At 29.7% G+C, this 21,703-nt stretch overlaps 1 protein-coding gene across 1 annotated transcript; it reads right to left on the bottom strand.

Moving 5' to 3' along the window:
- Positions 1-16,714: 16,714 nt before the first annotated feature.
- On the bottom strand, positions 16,715-18,307 carry LOC140964198 (transcription factor RAX1-like). The gene is made up of 3 exons (XM_073423808.1): positions 18,056-18,307; positions 17,743-17,872; positions 16,715-17,506 (listed from the first exon to the last, which is right to left on the bottom strand). Exons 1-3 carry the CDS (start codon positions 18,189-18,191, stop codon positions 16,810-16,812), a joined length of 963 nt encoding a protein of 320 aa, XP_073279909.1. The 5' UTR covers positions 18,192-18,307; the 3' UTR covers positions 16,715-16,809.
- Between the last annotated feature and the right edge of the window lie 3,396 nt (positions 18,308-21,703).

The following is a 21,703-nucleotide window of genomic DNA, read 5'->3' as shown; positions in this document are numbered from 1 at the left end:
CATAACTAAAATTATCAAAAAAAAACAAAGAAAGAAAGAAATAAAAAAAGCGGACGAATACTAAAATTAGACAACATAAAAGATCAAATTGCAAATAGAAAAATATTATGTGTTGTTCTTTAAACCATATGTGTCGTTTATATTTATCATGATTTATATTTTATGTTTATATTATGAATGTTATATCTTGTCGTTTATGTTTGTCGTGTCAAAAATATATATTATTTTAAATAAATTGAGTTTAATACATGTTTTATTGTATTATTTTTATCGAATTAATTAAGTTCAGTTATATAATATATTATGTAATTATATCATTATATGTGTGTGTTTTTGAAAATGAAAAAAAAATAGAGTATTTTGTAATATTTTTAGAGGGAGTGGGTCTCATGTGAGACCGTCTCACGGATTTTAATCTGTGAGACGAGTCAATCCTACCCATATTCACAATAAAAAGTAATACTCTTAGCATAAAAAGTAATACTTTTTCATGGATGACCCAAATAAGAGACCCGTCTCACAAATACGACCCGTGAGACCGTCTCACACAAGTTTTTGTCTGTTAGAAGATATGGGTTGGAGAAAGTTTTTAAAAATAGAGATCATGGATCTCTATTTTAGAAGATAGAGGATGAAAAATAGAGGATATGTGTTGGAGATGGCCTTATAAAATAATATTAATGCAAAATTTTATCCTCTATAAGATTTTAACTTCAGGTCCCCGTCTATCTCTAATTTTTAATATATGGTCAGGGGACCAATAATATAAAATATATAGACTTTCCTAGAATTTTTCGGTGAAAAATAAAGTACTCCCAAATTGAGATGGTGACGTCCCTTATCCTTACACGACTAAATAAATATTTATTTATAAAATATTTCATTATATTAAATATGTATTTACTTGTATTGATAATCAAAAATGTAATTTTACACCAGCTACCTCTAGTTGTTGGCTAAAATAGGTACACATCCCACTTGTGCGATCTTTAAAGTTTTACCACATATGATTTATCCAAAACCTCTTCAATTATTGTCTGCCAATCAGGGTTAGATCCAATCAAAATTACTCGAAAACGCACAATTATGTCCTAAAACATAGCAAGTTTCCTAACAAGTTTCGACCAAAGATTATTGTCCTAATTTTCCAACATTAATGATTTCGTGACTTTCGTCCCACCTACGAGATAAAAGTCATGTAGCCTAGCAAGAGGTAAGACTAATCGTTTTGAATTTCGTACACCGAATAAATTCAAAGATACACGATGGTGGCAAATCTTGTAAAGATTTGAATAAGCATCAACTACATAGCGCAATATCTTGTTAGGGTGAGACAATTTCATATGTGAATTTTGTGAAACATATATATTATTTGAATAATTCGTTGAAAAATATTAATTTTTTATNTTTTAATAACTCAATGAAAAATATTACTTTTTTTATACAAAAAATATTATTTTTTTTATGGTAAATATGTGCATGACTGACCCGTGTCACGATCAACTTGACTTGTGAATGATATTTAACTAGAGTTGGTTCAAATAGTTGACACCACGTTCAACATTTTTAATTTCAGTTTGAGATATAGTCTATTATTTTGTGATGAATCTATCAAACTACACACACACACACACACACACATATATATAAAGCCAAGACGAGCACATAATATGAAAATTAAAGGGAATAAAGGGGCAAAACATGTACTTACAATTGAAAACCTTATTGATTGTGGCCTGTGGGTTGAGTTTGTATCGTTATTTATGTCCTTATAATGTAGGGTAGTGATATGTATGCCTTCTCAAATCTATGAAAGTTGACCCTATTACAAGCAAATGACAAGAATACTGATTCGATCGTAAAATAATATGTATCGAGATCGAGTAAATTATTATGTTAAAAGTTTCACTTAATAATGAAGCAACTCAAATATATTGTTACTTACTCGATCTGGTATTCTTATTTGAACAGTAGCTCGATCATAATATTTCTAGAATCAAACGCTAATCGTAACAATATACATACACACTTTTGTGTGTGTATAGTATAATATAGATAGAGATCAGACACACACGAAGAATTGAGATAATTTATTTCCTTTTTCTTCGTGATTTATTTGTAAGATGTGGGTATGCATGCGTGAAAATGGCAGGGGACAATCATATGCATGTTGGTTCATTATATTGTGACCACCTTTTCTCTTCTTTCATGATAGGTTGTCGGTTGTCCCATGTCCTCTTCGCCTCGTGCAGGACCTATAACATTTATTAAGTAAGAAAACAATTAGTATATATATGCATGATGGATAAATTATTTTTTATTTTCAAAATTTATATAAATATTGAAAGAAATTCCACTAGTATTTATTAGGTTTTGTGAAATTAAAGCATCACGCATGCAACGCGACCCAACTTTTTTGGTACGGACGTAAAATACTCAAGTCCTCCTAACTTGTCTAAACTGGGCAATTTGCTCACATGTGAAATAAATAATTTTTTTTTTTAAAAAAAAAGAAAAGAAATTACTAGTTATTTTGACTGTTAACATAAATTTATATTTATTTGCACTTATTGGTCTTTGTAATTCTAGTATAAGAGATTATATGTTTGGCCCTAATGATAAATAAAATGAAATAGATTTATTAATTCGTTGAATGACCAACGAGGATGATCACGGAATATTTAGAAATATAACCTTTATTTGACTCTCACTTAGATATATGACTTTATTTTTTTAATTAGGTGGTTGTTACTTCTTTACCCTTTTCACATAAATCCAATAAGACATATATGACTTTATTTTTTTAATTAAGTTATTGTTACTTCTTTACCCTTTGCACATAAATCAAATAAGAAAATCATTTTCATATAAATCTAATAAGAAACGAATGCTTATGTTTCAAATTGAAAAAAATTACAAATGTCAACATATATGTTTTGAAAAGAAACGGACTAGAATCACAAGTGATGTTTTGTTCTTTTGTTCACGACATACCAGACAAAATGTATAAAATGAATTTTCATTTTCAAGTTTTCATTTTAAATTGAGAAATAAAGAAAAAAAATTGGATGCAATGAAGTATTTGGTTGGCTGATTTAATAATGAGATGCCAAATATACCAAAGAAATTAGAAAAATAATAAATAGAAATGGACTGTTTAATATTTTAGTTTTGCTATTTGTGAAAATTTACTTAAAGTTTAATCTTATAGAACTGTGAGAAAATTGAAAACAATAACAAATGCTAACAGATGTATTCTTTCTCATTAGCTCAAATGTCCAAAAAACATGTCTTTGAAATAGATGAAAAACAAAAACTCATAAGTTCCAAAATATCAACTTAACAAAAATTAGAAAAAATTGAAAAAAATAACAAATTCCAGCATATATGTTATTCCCCATGAGCTCAAACTATATTTAAATATCATATATACTTCCCTTGAAGAGTGAAAAATAACAACTAAATCCAATAATTTTCAACATTACAAACACTCTTTTAACGTTTGTATTTATATTATATTTAACCTCATAAGAATGTAAAATAATAAAATAAGTAAATACAAACTTGACGGTTTTTTTTTTTTTTTTTTTTTTTTTTTTTTTTTTTTTTTTTTTTTTTTTTTTNTCAAACCTACCGATATTCACAATAAAAGTAATACTCTTAGCATAAAAAGTAATACTTTTTCATTGATGACCCAAATAAGATATCCGTCTCACAAAATACGACCCGTGAGACCGTCTCACACAAGTTTTTGCCCATTAAAAAAACTATGATTGAATAGTATCTTTCTTCTATTTGATGATGTGTTCTAGTCCAGGTAATACGATACAAAATTTGTGAACATTCACCTTCAAAATAATAATAATAATAACAACAACAATAAATTTGTGAACTTTGGTTTCGGGAAAATCAGTATTAATCTAATCCATTACTACTATTTACCAAAAATTATATTCTTATACTCTCTATATTTCTATCACAAAAATTCTTACAAGAATGTCTATATTTAATTTTGAATTATCATATTATCTACAACATAAAAAATTATTATACAAAACATTTTTGTAGTTTTTTTATTTTAATATAATATCTAATTTTTTCATTAAAAAAATATGTAACACAAAATTTTAATTAATATGAACGCGATAGGGGCACTAACGTTTATAATAGAGACAAATATGGTGTCATGTTAGGGTATTTTGTCTTTTATTATTTTATTTTATTATTTCAAATTATCTCAATTTTTTACAATTTTGATATAATCCTATTTAAATATAATATTTTTAAATTACAACATGAAATTTTTATTACTTTTTACTATTATAATATTATCTTTATTTGGATATAAAAAAATTAATTATTAAAAACAATTGTACATCATCGATGCACTAGTGTATATTATTAGTTTTGCACCATTAGTAGTTCCTCTCGAATATACCTATTTTCCAATATGGGCTCTCAGTTGAAATCGTGCTCAAATAAACTCAGATATTTTCAAGAAAGGCCCCCAATTGATAAATGCCATTCTCTCCTGATCTTTTTTGATGGGCGAACTCTAAAGGAGGAAAGAGTCAATTATAAATATTAAATATACAAAAACTCTTGTGAGACGGTCTCACGGATCAAATTCGTGGGTCGAATTATGAGTATTACTTTTTGTATGCTAAGAGTTACTTTTTATTGTGAATATCGGTAGGGTTGACCCGTCTCACAGATAAAAATTCGTGAGACCATCTCACAAGAGACTTACTTTTATAAATATAATTACGGTTTGATGTGTGAAATGAGATAGCAAGAGGATTCTAATTTGTAGTGTTGGATACAATTTTAATGTTGTGGATAAAATTTGTGTTTTCTTTTGGGAGAGTTGTTTTTAAATTCTTACAATATAGTTAAATGTGTGCTCAGTTTTTGTCAGACCGAAATTTCTCTACAGTATTTGATTCGCAAAAAAAAAAAAAATTCCTTCTGCACTCCCTGAGTCTACAGTTATTTTTTCGAATGAAAATATGACACATATATAAGATATTGTATAACAAATTGTTTTATATCTGATATAAAAGCTAAAATTTTGAGTATAAAATTGTAATAACTGTATTAATATTAATAATTACTACATTTGTTTGTGTGCTCAAATATCATATATTAGTATTCGATCTGAAAGAGTTTATATTGAAATATCATATATTAGTATCACATAAGTAATATTTTGTACCAATTTCCATCCGAAAAATGTGTCTTTAATATCAAAATTTGTTATACATGTTTAGATACTCAAAAATCATATATTAATGTCAGATATGAAATATTTATTACTCAAATATCTTATATTAATATCAAATTTTTAAAATTTTATACCGAATCTCCATCTGAAAAACGTGTCATTATTATCAAAATTTGTCAAACGTATTTAGGCTCGAAGAGTAGAGTGAGACAATATTTAGTGGAGTCCATAGATATTAAACGAGCCATCAAAACTCATACCAAACAAACTGTGCCTATAGTTTTGGCTTGTGGATAATATTCAATTCCTAGTCAAAATAACAGTACCTAACGTTGACACATGTTGAATTTATGGCCCAAAAATTGAAAACTAAATGGCTCCATCACAATATTTATTACTTATTGGTCACGTTAAGTGAATCTGATTTGATTATTAATCATGTTTCGTGAAATATATACGACTTTAAGCCATCACACACAAAATACTCAATTTCCCACACAAACAGGATTTTTGCCTATAAATGAACTCAAGAAATTTGATGAGGATGGATGACGTACTTAATTGAGAACGAATGACAATTTTACAATTTTATTGGAAAATTTTGTGAGACGGTCTCAAGAGTCAATTGTGTGAGAAAGATTTCTTATTTTAGTCATCATCAAAAAATATTAATTTTTATGTCAAAAATATTACTTGTCCATGTAAATGGACATGATTGACCCGTCTCACAAGATACTTACTACTGAATTAAATTGAGATAGTCGTTTTTTTTTTTTGTATTTTATACCTTCATAAAATTTATGATTAATTTATGAGTATGATCGAGGAAATATTAATAAAAATTATCAGGATTGAATTTAAGTGTTACTTTCAGTGTAGATCCAATTACCATCATCAAACCAATTTTTTTTGTATGTGATTAGGGCAATACCCCGTTATCAGATCTAATTACCATTTTAAATCTCTACTTTTGTACCACTAATTCCGCATGAGGGAAGAACTCAAAGTAAAGTATGCTATTGTTTCTAAAGTTTATGCTACTTCTAGAAAAGAAACGTGTAGATTTCTTAGTCGTAAAGCCATTTGAAAAGATCTACATAGATTTTTCCAACTCAAGGAAATACAAAGTGGAACATGAATAATTGTTTTTTGTGATATATTTTTTTGACTTATTATAGGTTCTAAATTTTCAACACCAAGTTTTGCTATTGGGGAGAAAAATCAAGCTTTTCAAGAAAATTGTGCCGCCATGACACAAAATAATGCCTACATATGTGCGCACACATATTATAAAATTATTTTGCCCAAATTCAAAATTTGGTAGCAATGACAAGTGCAAATATAGTATATAGTAAGCTCTCGTTATGTTGAATTGTTGTTCTCTCATAAAAAGAAATATAGAGAAATTAATAAGGAGACTACAAAATATTGTTAGAGTAGGTCTCTAATAAGTCAAATTGTGGTTTGAACTTTATTACATTTATGTAAAACTAATTTTTAATTTAATAATATTTTATGGTTTTGTCTAATTATGATATTTACTTTATCTGTATAAACATTCAAGCTGCACAGATAAAGTCTTTAAATATAATATAAGTATCACGAGGTCCACGAGTCTAGTGGATCATGAAATTCATTAGGAAGAGTACTGTATATTCTAAATATGTTTCTAGTCGATTCACTGTCTAAAACAAGGATTAAAGTCGCTCGAGCTTGAGACTAACATATATGATGAAAACGCTTGGTAAGAACATTGTAATGTCCATTCATACAAATGAGTGATCATTTGAAGAGGCACTGAACAACGCTCTCTCGAACTTTTCAAGTGGTTATCACTTATCGAGTGATTTATTTGTGGTTGTAGTATTACATCATTATTTATTTGATTTGAGACAACATGAAAGCTTTGTGTAGAAACATGCACTTTAATTTATTTACCGACTCCATTGAGGGTCGTAAGGTGGTGAGATTGGGTGTAGTTTCAAAATACATAGGAGCCAATACATTGTAGTCGGAGGTTCAACGCTCGCCTACGGGTGAAGATATCCAATGTGATCTGATGTGTTAATAGTGCAAGAAGTCTCTGGCCGGAGCAAGACATATGCTTTAGGAAAATGTGATTTCTTAATTGCACATACGATGTCACTATTATTACTCAAAAATTCATTAGATAGTTATCGAATTCATTTGCAACTCTCGATATATCAATTGTTGTAGACTCAATCGAGATATATGAGTTGAATGGATCGTAATGTATGCTAACTCTAACTTATTAATTCTTGCAGACATTATCAGTGAAACATAGGGGATCATAGAACGATATTAGTAAACGCTTTTACCATGATCCAATGTATGCTAATTAGGGTAAGCCCGACTAAGAACAAATGTTGTTCTGAATCATATGGAGTGAACGTATGGCTAGCTGTATCTTTGAACCACCGAGAGTCACTTAAGTATTGAATATGCTTTCCAGTTTAAATAATTGAATTGAAGGAGTTGAATTTGACAACTATAGTTTGATGAAGATAAAAAAGTTTGCTCATTAAAAAGTTTATGAGTAGATTCCGTTATTGAAAGTTGGGAAAGTTAGCTTAATTGCTAAATAAGTGAGCAGAGAGGAATTGTCTGTTTTAGTGAATAACTTCACAAAACTGACAGCTGTCAAAAATAGATCAGTGGAAAATTTTAACATTCGAAATTTTCGTTTTTCATTATATGAACGAGATTTATACCATCGATACATCGACATTGTTTGATCGTCGATCGGGGTTATAATAAGTTAATAATTTATTTATTGAATTTAGAATATATTAATTAAATAATAAATTAGTTGTAGTGACTATTAAGTATAAGATTGAAGATTCTCATTAAATATTCTAGAAATGTCTAAAATTAATTAATTGATTAATAATTAATTAAGTAGTTAAATAATTATTATTTAATTTATCTATATATATATATATGATCAAAAGTTGACAATGCATAAAATTTTCAAGGAGTAGGTCTCTTGTGAGATGGTCTCACGGATCTTTATCTGTGAGACGGGTCAACCCTACCGATATTTACGATAAAAAGTAATACTCTTAGCATAAAAAGTAATACTTTTTCATNTTATAAATATAATTACGGTTTGATGTGTGAAATGAGATAGCAAGAGGATTCTAATTTGTAGTGTTGGATACAATTTTAATGTTGTGGATAAAATTTGTGTTTTCTTTTGGGAGAGTTGTTTTTAAATTCTTACAATATAGTTAAATGTGTGCTCAGTTTTTGTCAGACCGAAATTTCTCTACAGTATTTGATTCGCAAAAAAAAAAAAAATTCCTTCTGCACTCCCTGAGTCTACAGTTATTTTTTCGAATGAAAATATGACACATATATAAGATATTGTATAACAAATTGTTTTATATCTGATATAAAAGCTAAAATTTTGAGTATAAAATTGTAATAACTGTATTAATATTAATAATTACTACATTTGTTTGTGTGCTCAAATATCATATATTAGTATTCGATCTGAAAGAGTTTATATTGAAATATCATATATTAGTATCACATAAGTAATATTTTGTACCAATTTCCATCCGAAAAATGTGTCTTTAATATCAAAATTTGTTATACATGTTTAGATACTCAAAAATCATATATTAATGTCAGATATGAAATATTTATTACTCAAATATCTTATATTAATATCAAATTTTTAAAATTTTATACCGAATCTCCATCTGAAAAACGTGTCATTATTATCAAAATTTGTCAAACGTATTTAGGCTCGAAGAGTAGAGTGAGACAATATTTAGTGGAGTCCATAGATATTAAACGAGCCATCAAAACTCATACCAAACAAACTGTGCCTATAGTTTTGGCTTGTGGATAATATTCAATTCCTAGTCAAAATAACAGTACCTAACGTTGACACATGTTGAATTTATGGCCCAAAAATTGAAAACTAAATGGCTCCATCACAATATTTATTACTTATTGGTCACGTTAAGTGAATCTGATTTGATTATTAATCATGTTTCGTGAAATATATACGACTTTAAGCCATCACACACAAAATACTCAATTTCCCACACAAACAGGATTTTTGCCTATAAATGAACTCAAGAAATTTGATGAGGATGGATGACGTACTTAATTGAGAACGAATGACAATTTTACAATTTTATTGGAAAATTTTGTGAGACGGTCTCAAGAGTCAATTGTGTGAGAAAGATTTCTTATTTTAGTCATCATCAAAAAATATTAATTTTTATGTCAAAAATATTACTTGTCCATGTAAATGGACATGATTGACCCGTCTCACAAGATACTTACTACTGAATTAAATTGAGATAGTCGTTTTTTTTTTTTGTATTTTATACCTTCATAAAATTTATGATTAATTTATGAGTATGATCGAGGAAATATTAATAAAAATTATCAGGATTGAATTTAAGTGTTACTTTCAGTGTAGATCCAATTACCATCATCAAACCAATTTTTTTTGTATGTGATTAGGGCAATACCCCGTTATCAGATCTAATTACCATTTTAAATCTCTACTTTTGTACCACTAATTCCGCATGAGGGAAGAACTCAAAGTAAAGTATGCTATTGTTTCTAAAGTTTATGCTACTTCTAGAAAAGAAACGTGTAGATTTCTTAGTCGTAAAGCCATTTGAAAAGATCTACATAGATTTTTCCAACTCAAGGAAATACAAAGTGGAACATGAATAATTGTTTTTTGTGATATATTTTTTTGACTTATTATAGGTTCTAAATTTTCAACACCAAGTTTTGCTATTGGGGAGAAAAATCAAGCTTTTCAAGAAAATTGTGCCGCCATGACACAAAATAATGCCTACATATGTGCGCACACATATTATAAAATTATTTTGCCCAAATTCAAAATTTGGTAGCAATGACAAGTGCAAATATAGTATATAGTAAGCTCTCGTTATGTTGAATTGTTGTTCTCTCATAAAAAGAAATATAGAGAAATTAATAAGGAGACTACAAAATATTGTTAGAGTAGGTCTCTAATAAGTCAAATTGTGGTTTGAACTTTATTACATTTATGTAAAACTAATTTTTAATTTAATAATATTTTATGGTTTTGTCTAATTATGATATTTACTTTATCTGTATAAACATTCAAGCTGCACAGATAAAGTCTTTAAATATAATATAAGTATCACGAGGTCCACGAGTCTAGTGGATCATGAAATTCATTAGGAAGAGTACTGTATATTCTAAATATGTTTCTAGTCGATTCACTGTCTAAAACAAGGATTAAAGTCGCTCGAGCTTGAGACTAACATATATGATGAAAACGCTTGGTAAGAACATTGTAATGTCCATTCATACAAATGAGTGATCATTTGAAGAGGCACTGAACAACGCTCTCTCGAACTTTTCAAGTGGTTATCACTTATCGAGTGATTTATTTGTGGTTGTAGTATTACATCATTATTTATTTGATTTGAGACAACATGAAAGCTTTGTGTAGAAACATGCACTTTAATTTATTTACCGACTCCATTGAGGGTCGTAAGGTGGTGAGATTGGGTGTAGTTTCAAAATACATAGGAGCCAATACATTGTAGTCGGAGGTTCAACGCTCGCCTACGGGTGAAGATATCCAATGTGATCTGATGTGTTAATAGTGCAAGAAGTCTCTGGCCGGAGCAAGACATATGCTTTAGGAAAATGTGATTTCTTAATTGCACATACGATGTCACTATTATTACTCAAAAATTCATTAGATAGTTATCGAATTCATTTGCAACTCTCGATATATCAATTGTTGTAGACTCAATCGAGATATATGAGTTGAATGGATCGTAATGTATGCTAACTCTAACTTATTAATTCTTGCAGACATTATCAGTGAAACATAGGGGATCATAGAACGATATTAGTAAACGCTTTTACCATGATCCAATGTATGCTAATTAGGGTAAGCCCGACTAAGAACAAATGTTGTTCTGAATCATATGGAGTGAACGTATGGCTAGCTGTATCTTTGAACCACCGAGAGTCACTTAAGTATTGAATATGCTTTCCAGTTTAAATAATTGAATTGAAGGAGTTGAATTTGACAACTATAGTTTGATGAAGATAAAAAAGTTTGCTCATTAAAAAGTTTATGAGTAGATTCCGTTATTGAAAGTTGGGAAAGTTAGCTTAATTGCTAAATAAGTGAGCAGAGAGGAATTGTCTGTTTTAGTGAATAACTTCACAAAACTGACAGCTGTCAAAAATAGATCAGTGGAAAATTTTAACATTCGAAATTTTCGTTTTTCATTATATGAACGAGATTTATACCATCGATACATCGACATTGTTTGATCGTCGATCGGGGTTATAATAAGTTAATAATTTATTTATTGAATTTAGAATATATTAATTAAATAATAAATTAGTTGTAGTGACTATTAAGTATAAGATTGAAGATTCTCATTAAATATTCTAGAAATGTCTAAAATTAATTAATTGATTAATAATTAATTAAGTAGTTAAATAATTATTATTTAATTTATCTATATATATATATATGATCAAAAGTTGACAATGCATAAAATTTTCAAGGAGTAGGTCTCTTGTGAGATGGTCTCACGGATCTTTATCTGTGAGACGGGTCAACCCTACCGATATTTACGATAAAAAGTAATACTCTTAGCATAAAAAGTAATACTTTTTCATGGATGACCAAAATAAGAGATCCTTCTCATAAAATACGACCGGTGAGACCGTCTCACATAAGTTTTTGTCATTTTCAAGAGTGAAAAATATCATATGAGAGTTTGTAGATAATGGAAATACAAAATCTTGATTAAAATAGAATCCCAGTAGAATTAGAATGTTATATTTATTAAATACACAATTGACAAAACAATCACGCAAATTTTTGTTGTTAATTTGACAACACAGGACTCTCTTTCTTTCCCTTGGTTAAATAATTTTGGCCACCTCCCCCTTGGAAGACCCACTACCGAACCCCTTCCACCGCCGTCATGTCGTAGTTGCTAACCACCGCCGTTATTCACTTGAGTTGTCAAATTCCGGCAATCCAATCTCAACAAAAATTTCTCTTAGTTTTCTAGTACAATCTAGAAAAAGAACAAAGTTTTTGATCTTGGATATGATTCAGATATTAAGAACAGTGGTTATCCAGTCGATCATTCGTAAGGATTACAAGAAAAGTTGACTCCGTTAATCCTAAACTAGTTTGATGTCCAACATTCTTAAACGCAAAGATAAACTTCAAAACATCTTATGTATGTTTGATCAAATCATACGACGTTCAAAAATATTTCGAATGTCAAAACAAAAATTTTAAAATTTTCGTTAGGTCTCGAATATGAAAAAATGTTATATCAACATGTGTGTGTGTGCATTTTTAAATTTAATTAGCTAGAGAAAGTTTTTTGAGATTTAAAACCAAAAATTTATTGATAACTTACTATTTCAACCAATGGATATACAACTATTCAAGTACGGAAAAATTTTTGACTTATCAGATTCATAAAAAAAATAGATAACTTAATTGACGAAGATAAAATTGATGTTTTGATTGATTTTGATGTTTTTTTTTTCTGACAAATGTTTCAAGTTTTATGACATGATACCGTAGCCACATAACCTAGTTTATTTTCCTTTTATTTTGATCTTTTAAGCAAATTTATTTGCCATTCACTTGGAAAAAACATCTAATCTATAACGTGTGGATACGCATACGAGGAAATAAATACGAAAAATTAATAATTTAAAAAAGAATAAGTTTGTGGGGCGGATGATATGATCCGCATCTATAAAGAAAAGTACTAATATTTTTGTATAAAAAATATTATTTTTTAATAGATTATTTCGAATAAATATATGTCTTATAAAATTAAGCTGTGAGATTGATTTATAAAATTTTTTGTCTTTAAAAAAAAAACTAAATTAGAGGACCATATGAAAGGATATATGAGCGTGTAAAGCAAAAGTATACGTATAAATACTTAAGTGAATAATGAAACTTTCATAAATACTAATATCTAAAATCAATCAACACCTATATTAACATTCAAGCATATTTTAAAAATTGATCTAGTACTCGCAATAACATTATATGTAACATATTTATAAAAATTGCATTATATATTTGCTAATAACCCCAAATCATATTTTCTCATTTTTAAATTGAGTCTTTATCGAACAATTTTAAAATTTTCAAAATAATTGTTATTATATCAAATTTATATAGATAGTTTTTGTTGGCCATGTGAGATTTGTTACAACTAGGAAAACAACATATTTAGCTATGTAATTTACACATTTTCTATTACTGATCTTGTAATCGGTCAATTCACAGTTTTAATATGCTAATTGCACTTTTTTTAAAATTTTTTTTCCATTCTCACAAAATGTTGACGTTGCATCAGATATGTCTGTAATGTCTTAGACCACGCCAGCAATGTTCGTCACCACGTCACCATTTTCCGACATCACATCGTCATTTTCCGGTGAAAAATAGACAAAAAATGAAAACAATGTGCAAGTCAGTGAACTAAAAATTATGAATTGACGGTTAACATAATAAAAAAATAAAAAATATATACATATTACATGACATATAAAGTTGTTCTCCCGTTACAACAAGATCTTGAACTCAAAAAATGGTCCCAAATTTAAGTTAAACGTGCTTAAATATCCGGATAATATGTACATAATGATTTCTCCTCACGCAACAACACTCGCAATTTGATAAGTTGAAAAGTTTGAAATTAAACACAAACATTAATTGCGAGCACTTATTGTCAAATAACATTAAAAGCTATGGGCCGATAATAAGTTTAAATAAATGTCTGCCAACTCAGACAATGTGATGGATTTTCACGTAGAGAAATGTAAATCCGGAAAACTCACCTCCAGGCTCCCATTTCAAATTAGTTCAAAATTTTTTAAAAAAATAAATAAATAAAATTTGGTTCTCTAAATTGATCTAATTTTAATTTGGTTCTCTAAATTGATCAATATTCACTAATCCGTGTCTCTAAATTTTGATCTAATTTACTTCTTTTTTCTGGTGGAATACAAATGCGACGTCAGACAAGTTAACAATATCGTTATGTCAGTAATATTCGACATTACGTTAGCATTCTGATGAAACAAATGACTATAATTATAAAAAAAAAAAACTTATTGTACTATGGCTGAAATTGACTAATTAAATGGCTAAAATCATAATATGGTCAATTTATACAACCAAATCTGTAATTTTCCTAAGAGTAAGTCTCTTGTGAGACGGTCTCACGAATTTTTATTTGTGAGACAGGTTAATCCTACCGATATTGACAATAAAAAATAATACTTTTAGCATAAAAAATAATAATTTTTCATGGATGACCCAAATAAGAGATTCGTCTCACAAAATACAACCCGTGAGACTGTCTCACACAAGTTTTTACCTTTTTCCTAAATAAAAATCTCCAATAAATTTGTTTAAATGCGATTTTTAGCTCCAATACCATTGAAACTCTTATTTTGACATTGAAATTTATCAAATATGATTTTCAATTCTTGTTTTTCTTTTTAGATTGGCAACTTATATTTTGAAAATGAAATTTATGTATAGTCACGTACCAAATATATCCCCGTCTCCAGTCGGTGTGAATAATCCCTACTCATAAAATTTATTATCCTCCAATATATAAGACAAATTACAAATAGCTGTTAATTTAGAACAATTTTTTACTTTAAAATAATTAATTATCGCATAATCCGAAAAATCAGTGAAGATGTCAATGCGTCATTATTTTAAAAATTCTTGATTAATTTTCTTAATCAACTTTTTAAAAGAAACTAAAGTTTTCTTATTCTTCTTTGGTACATAAACTAAACTTTTTCTTTGTTTGGCCATATCTTTCATCAAGGCAACTAGGGGCGGCTGCGCCTGGATGAGAGGGCCAGGTACATTTAGATTAACATTTGGAGACAAATTTTATTATATATTAATATTTAGAATAATATTAAAAGTACTATTAATATATCGTTACAGTCATATTTACAACAATTATATCGCGAGATTTTATTGTTATATCAGCATTAAAATTTTTGTGTTGCACAAATTGATGTACAAATATGGATGTACATGTAGCATCACTCTAATATTATAATCTTCGAACATATATGGAAGTGGTAGTAATTAATCCTAAAACTCTTTTTTTTTACAATTTTATATTTAATTTTGAAAAAAATAATAATTAAATGTTTGATCACCAAAATTTAAATAATTTTATGTGTTTAAATAAGCTGAACTTGGTCACTGATTTTTTTAATGGTCACATTTTTCCCGGAGTCCTAGTGTGGACTGCTTCTAATGAGAATATATTCAATTTATGATTAAATAAGAAGACTTCAATTTCCCATTTGCTAAAGTCTTTGTTCCCCTAGTGGGATTTATATATTTTTTACCGCAACCATTTCAAGTCAAATTTGTTCCCACTTCAAAATTAAGTCATTTGTACATTTTTTTAAAAAGGAAAAATAACATTTTTTATATTTATTTTTTTTGCGATTTCATCTTCTATTTTGTCATATTCCAGTGTTAGATTAACATATTTGATTTTTCTTGTAATTTGAGTCTTTTTCCAATTTGACAATGATGTAGTACCGATACAGTGTCGACATAGAACTTATCTCTATTGTATTACATCAGCACTCTCATTAAAAATGGATTAAAATTTTCAAAATAAAAGATATGTGATTAAAATAGATTTGACAACATAAATGATCAAAATCCTAAATAATCAAATATATAAGACCACAACCGCAATTTTCCCAAAAAAATCATTATATTTAAATTAAATTTGTACATATCGAACCCATTGTTATATAGAAATGGATAAGCATAATCTTAATTGGAAATGTATTTTTATTAAAAACAAACAAATTCTCGACAATTCGATTTTCAGAGAACAGAGAAGTATTTAGAAAAATATGAGACAACACAACGCATGGCTGTCATTTATTTTTTTTTTTTAATAAAAAAAACATGTTGGGAACGTGAAAATTATATATCGTGCATCGTTTAGATTATATCATCGGTAAAATAAATGATCATTGACAGGGATATTTTAAATAAATTATGTTTCATGGCATCTCAATCCTTAAATAAACAATTCATGGCGGTGTTAAATTATAGGAACGATTGTCGGAGAACTGAGATCAGAATTAGCAACAAACGAAATAAAATAATTAGTAACATAATAATTGTAGCAATAAATAAATAAAGATTCAAATTACCAAACAGTCCAAATGCATTGAAAGTTCTCTCCATGTTTTAATAATTATATTTATTCACGGAAAACTATATGTAAAGAATAACATTATCTTTTCGTATTATTTGCAGAAAATGATGATTGCTATACACACATTAATCTCAAGCACAAAAATTTATTTCAATATTTGTTTTTCACATTTAACTTCAATTAAAATGCAAAGTAACACATCACATCCCTGAAATAAAATATATATGAACATAGGAATTTTTTTTTAATATGTACTCTACAAAATTAAAATAAGAAGAAATTCATGAGATTAATATTTCGTCAGTAGTACAAAACTTGTTCTTCAGTTTTGATTCCATCCACAAATAAATTCAGATTAGCACTGCAAATAGTACTGTTACTGCTAATCAGCTGCTGAATCTCCTCAATACTGTAATCCAACGGGTTCTCGCTAAAATGACCATTCTCTGTTTTCTCAAGATCAGCACCAAAGCCAGCAGGAGGATTACTGATCAAGAATTTATGATCACCTTCATCGAACCCATTATTGTATAAATATTTCTGCAGATTTAGATTTTCACCATTGGAGCTTCCATCGGATGAACTGCAGCTAGCTTCCCCTCCAAACATAATGTAGTTACTAGTATTGTTGTTATAATTCAAGCTCACATATCCATGATTTTGAGCTAGAAAAACTGAATGGGTGGTGGGATTTGAAGCAACCGTTGTGGGAAAAGTGGGAGAGATGGGATCAAGATCGGTACCGGCGGAGAAAACCCTACTATCTTCAGAAATATTGGTGGGGTATGCTGTGTTGTTACGGAATTCAAATAAGGTTTGGAGAGATGGATATGGAGAAGAGATTGAAGGGTTTTGTGGGATGGGATTGTTATTCATCTTGGATGATAATTGGTTGGATTTGGATGCCCCCAAGATTTTCTTCTTGAGCTTCGTGTTCCAGTAGTTCTTGATGTCGTTGTCTGTTCTTCCGGGTAATTGTGCTGCTATTATTGACCATCTGCATGATCAAACGACCGATGATCAGGAACCCTAAATATATAAAATCCAAGATGGATATGAAAACTCAAAATTCGACGAATGATTTAATTGCAAACGATGAAGATTGACACTGCAAAATTTAATGTATTTCTGAGGGAAAAAGAATAAAGAAACAAACAACCAAAACTCATCAAATTATCCCCTCATGCTTACATTACCAGCAGCTAAATTTTTAGAGTGAGTCGATATATCTACCTGCTTCCAATGCTAGCAAAAAGGCTGCAAATGACTCTATCTTCATCATCTGAAAATTCTCCGTGTTTAATATTTGGCCTGAGATAGTTCAGCCACCTCAGTCTACAACTTTTTCCACATCTTCTGAGATCTAATCAGGAAAAGCAAACCCATATTTAAAACCCCCAAGAAACCTTATAAAAAGAAACTCACATGCTAACTCTTGAAGGCAAGAATCTAGTTTTTCAAAACATCAACAAACTAATACACTTATGGATTAGCTAGTTGCTCGAAAGAACCTCGTCGATACACATATATAGATATATATACGTACCTGCTTTGTGAGGAAGAGCGATCCAATTGCCTCCAGTGCCATGTTTCTCTATGTATTCCTTAAGTTTTGCGTCTTCTTCAGGTGACCATGGACCTTTCTTCACATTTGCTTTATCACAGCATGGAGCTCTTCCCATTTTCTTCTTCCTTTCAGAAAGCAATTAAAAGGTGTTATCACTTTGGAGAAAAAATCTTGAAGCTTTTAGAAGGTGGATCTGTGTGTAGAAGACTTGTTCTTCGTACAACATGGTGAGATATATATACNGAGACACAGATGCACAAGTCAAAGTACATACACTAATTCAATTATCAATTTGTCTAATCTGATCTAATCCAACTTTAGTCATTAGCTAATGCAATAAATTTCCACAATTATTATTCATCCACTCCATCAATGTGAGATTATATATAAGAAATGAATGAATTATTGCTTGTAAAGAGCAATTTCAAATAATTTTATATGCATGGCCCGTTTATCTATATACAGAACAGTTATAGTGCGAGAGTCTGAGAAATTTAATGCAAATTAAGTAAATTAATTAATTGGAAGAAGTTTCGTCGTCTGCGAAAACATTAAAGTATTAGAAAATAGTAGCCAAAGGTTCAGTTCCGGAGTTACCAAATTTCATTAACAAAATAGTCGAAAGCTTAGTTAACCTCAAAAATATAAAATTTGCCCGCATCAGATTTGGGTAACTCACAAGGAAAAACTTGTCTAATAAAGGATGGCTCAAGTTGAACCAAAGTGTGGGAAATACGCGAACTAAGTAGGTCGTCCGAGATACAAAGACAAATAAAGGGGAAAAAAGGGAAATGAATAACCAAATTTTCGTGAATTTAAGCCTGTCTATTTTTTTTTGCAAAAAATTGTGTGAAACGGTCTCACGGGTCGTATTTTGTGAGACGGATCTCTTATTTGGACCATCCATGAAAAAATATTACTTTTTATGCTAAGATTATTACTTTTTATTGTGAATATCGGTAGGATTGACTCGTCTCATGGATAAAGATTCTTGAGACCATCTCACAAGAGACTTACTCTTTTTCGTTTTTGTCATTAAGTAGTCAAAATTAACTTTTGGTCCTCTGGTTTGTTATTTGGTTAATTTACTCTTATTTTGCAAAAGTGCTAGCATGATGTCTGATGAAGATCGGGTGAATTGGGTGAACGATAGGTAGGCAATTTCACTGGGTCGAGTTGTTGGGATGAACGGAAAATTGAGATCACTGCAAAATATATCCGAACTAAGCACTTTTTCCCAAGAAAAGTAAGAATATCATGCAAACACAAAGATAACCACTTGAACGGGCGTCGGAAGAGGATCCGACGTGACCACTCTAACGCTCAAGTCAATGAAGGGTTTTTTTTAGAGAGAATATGATAATAAAAATGCTGAAAGCCCAAGAAAAAATCCCTCTTTAATACTAACCAAACCTGATATTTATTGAAATAAAATCTATGATGACCTTGTTTTCAGTGTCAACTTACTAATCATGACAAGATGGCTGCTCATACCTTGCGTCTGACAATTTCTCTGACATGCCAACCTCTTTTCTGACGGCAATGATTGCTAGGAATAAGGTATTCCATACTGATGCACTCAAGTGAAGTGTTGTTTTCGATGTAGCCTGTGTAAAAAGCTTTCCCGAGAACTTGCATGAGTACCCGAGCTTTTGGTAAACCGGGGATAGGGATGGCAATGGGCCGAGGCGGGGGTGGGTTTGCCATCCCCATCCCCATCCCCGAATTTCATCCTCACCCCCATACCCGTCCCAATCCCCTCTTTTTCGGGTTTGGAGAATCCCCAAACCCGAAACTTCGGGGATCAACATCCCATCCCCGCCCCCATCCCCTAACCCAAACCCGAAAAAATCGGGGATCCCATCCCCATTTCGGGTTTTTCCCGTGAGGCCCCAAACCCGTGGGAAAAGTTGTCATCCCTAACCGAGGAGAAGATGTCTCGGGCATTCACCTGCCCAGTTTGTAAAGAACTCCTCCTGCCAAATTATCCTGATCCGAGTTATCCGTACAATACCAGCTCGGACCATCCATGACTCGGGCTCATAATGACACGAGTTCTTATGGAAGTATCACCACATGTCAAAAATGAGACGTGACCGACGTCATATCGACACTCTAGTGACCAAAAGCCAAAAAAGAACCAATTTAAGGAACCAAGACTCAATTTTGACTATTTACAGGATTTTAGATCCACTTAGATGACCATTTCAATAATTTTTTTTTTTTAAAAAAAACGATATAGACAAGAAAAGGAGTATAAATAAATAATCTTGGCTCCTGAACTGATTCGCAAGCTTAGATAACGGGTTTAGCATCTTCCTTATAACTAATGAGCACAAGAAATTATTTATACTATTAGTTTTATATAATAATTCGAAAAATTAAAATATTGGTCTTATAACTTGAACTTTTTATTTTTTTGGTTATGTTATTTATCAATTTACGATTTTAGTCATGTAACTCACTTTTCTTCCTAATTTTAGTTTTTTTTAATCGGAGTGCTGGTGTGAAAACTGACATGTTAGCAATGTTTGGTTTCATGTCAGTATTTTCCGATGTCAAGTAAGAATTTCCGACGTCATGTCAGCATTTCGATGAAAAAGAAAAAAAAAACAAGTTTGTGTTCTAAGTCTCTAAATTAACTGATAATATGACGAGAAATAAAAATTAAAAACGTGCAAATTAGGAGACCAAAAATATTGTTTTGCCTGATTTTATGTAAACTACAAACATTAATATAAAAAAATTAAAGACCACTCAACAACTAATTTTGAGGTTATGAACTTTTTGAAAGCTTGTCATAATTATTTTTAGGGAAAATTGAAGTTTTGGTCTAGTATATTTTCCTTTTTATGCATTTGAAATTTTATGTTGTCGAAATTCAGTGTTAACTCGTCAATTTTTTTTATTTTGGTATTTTAGACACGACGATAATGCAATATTGATGTAAAACTAATATAGTGCTGACGTGTGAAATACCACATAAATAAATACTCTCGTAAAAAAAACTAAAATTATTAAAAATAAAAAGTTATATAACTAAAACTGAAATTTGATTGGAAATATAAATGACTAAAATCACAAAAAACTTAACCCGCGCGGTCAAATTTGCAATAGATAGATCTCAATCTTGATGAACCCTTGATCAAGCTGTCGAGTTGAAATCGAACTGGCTATACCCCAGTTTGATACTTGACTGATACAGTTGGGGTTCCAATCATTCGATTAATGTTTATTATTATGAATCATAAAGTTATTTTATGATAATTACATGCATGTTCCACATATATTATTAAAGTATTAAAATTTATTATAATAATTAATTCTGGACTGTCAAATAGCGATGTCATGATTTTTATAAAAAGTTCGACCTTTGTTGGATATGCTATTAGCTGGGAAACGAGGTAATTAATTGAGAGTTAATTAATTTTTAAATCGAAAAAAAAAAATCAGCTTAATTTTACAATTTTGCTCATAAAAAAATTTAAATTAATCAAAATAAAACTTCATTTCAAACTCAACTCCGACATAAAATTTCACCCCAAAACTTCACTCCAAACTTCACCTCAAATGTGTAAAACTTGATTCAAGCATGAAAACTTTTACCCAAATGTGAAAACTCGACCC

This window comes from Primulina huaijiensis, chromosome 1 (assembly GCF_012295235.1).
Source record: "Primulina huaijiensis isolate GDHJ02 chromosome 1, ASM1229523v2, whole genome shotgun sequence".
Classification (NCBI taxonomy): Eukaryota; Viridiplantae; Streptophyta; class Magnoliopsida; order Lamiales; family Gesneriaceae; genus Primulina; species Primulina huaijiensis.
The sequence above is the reverse complement of the archived record's forward strand: the minus strand, read 5'-3'. Positions and strand labels throughout refer to the sequence as shown.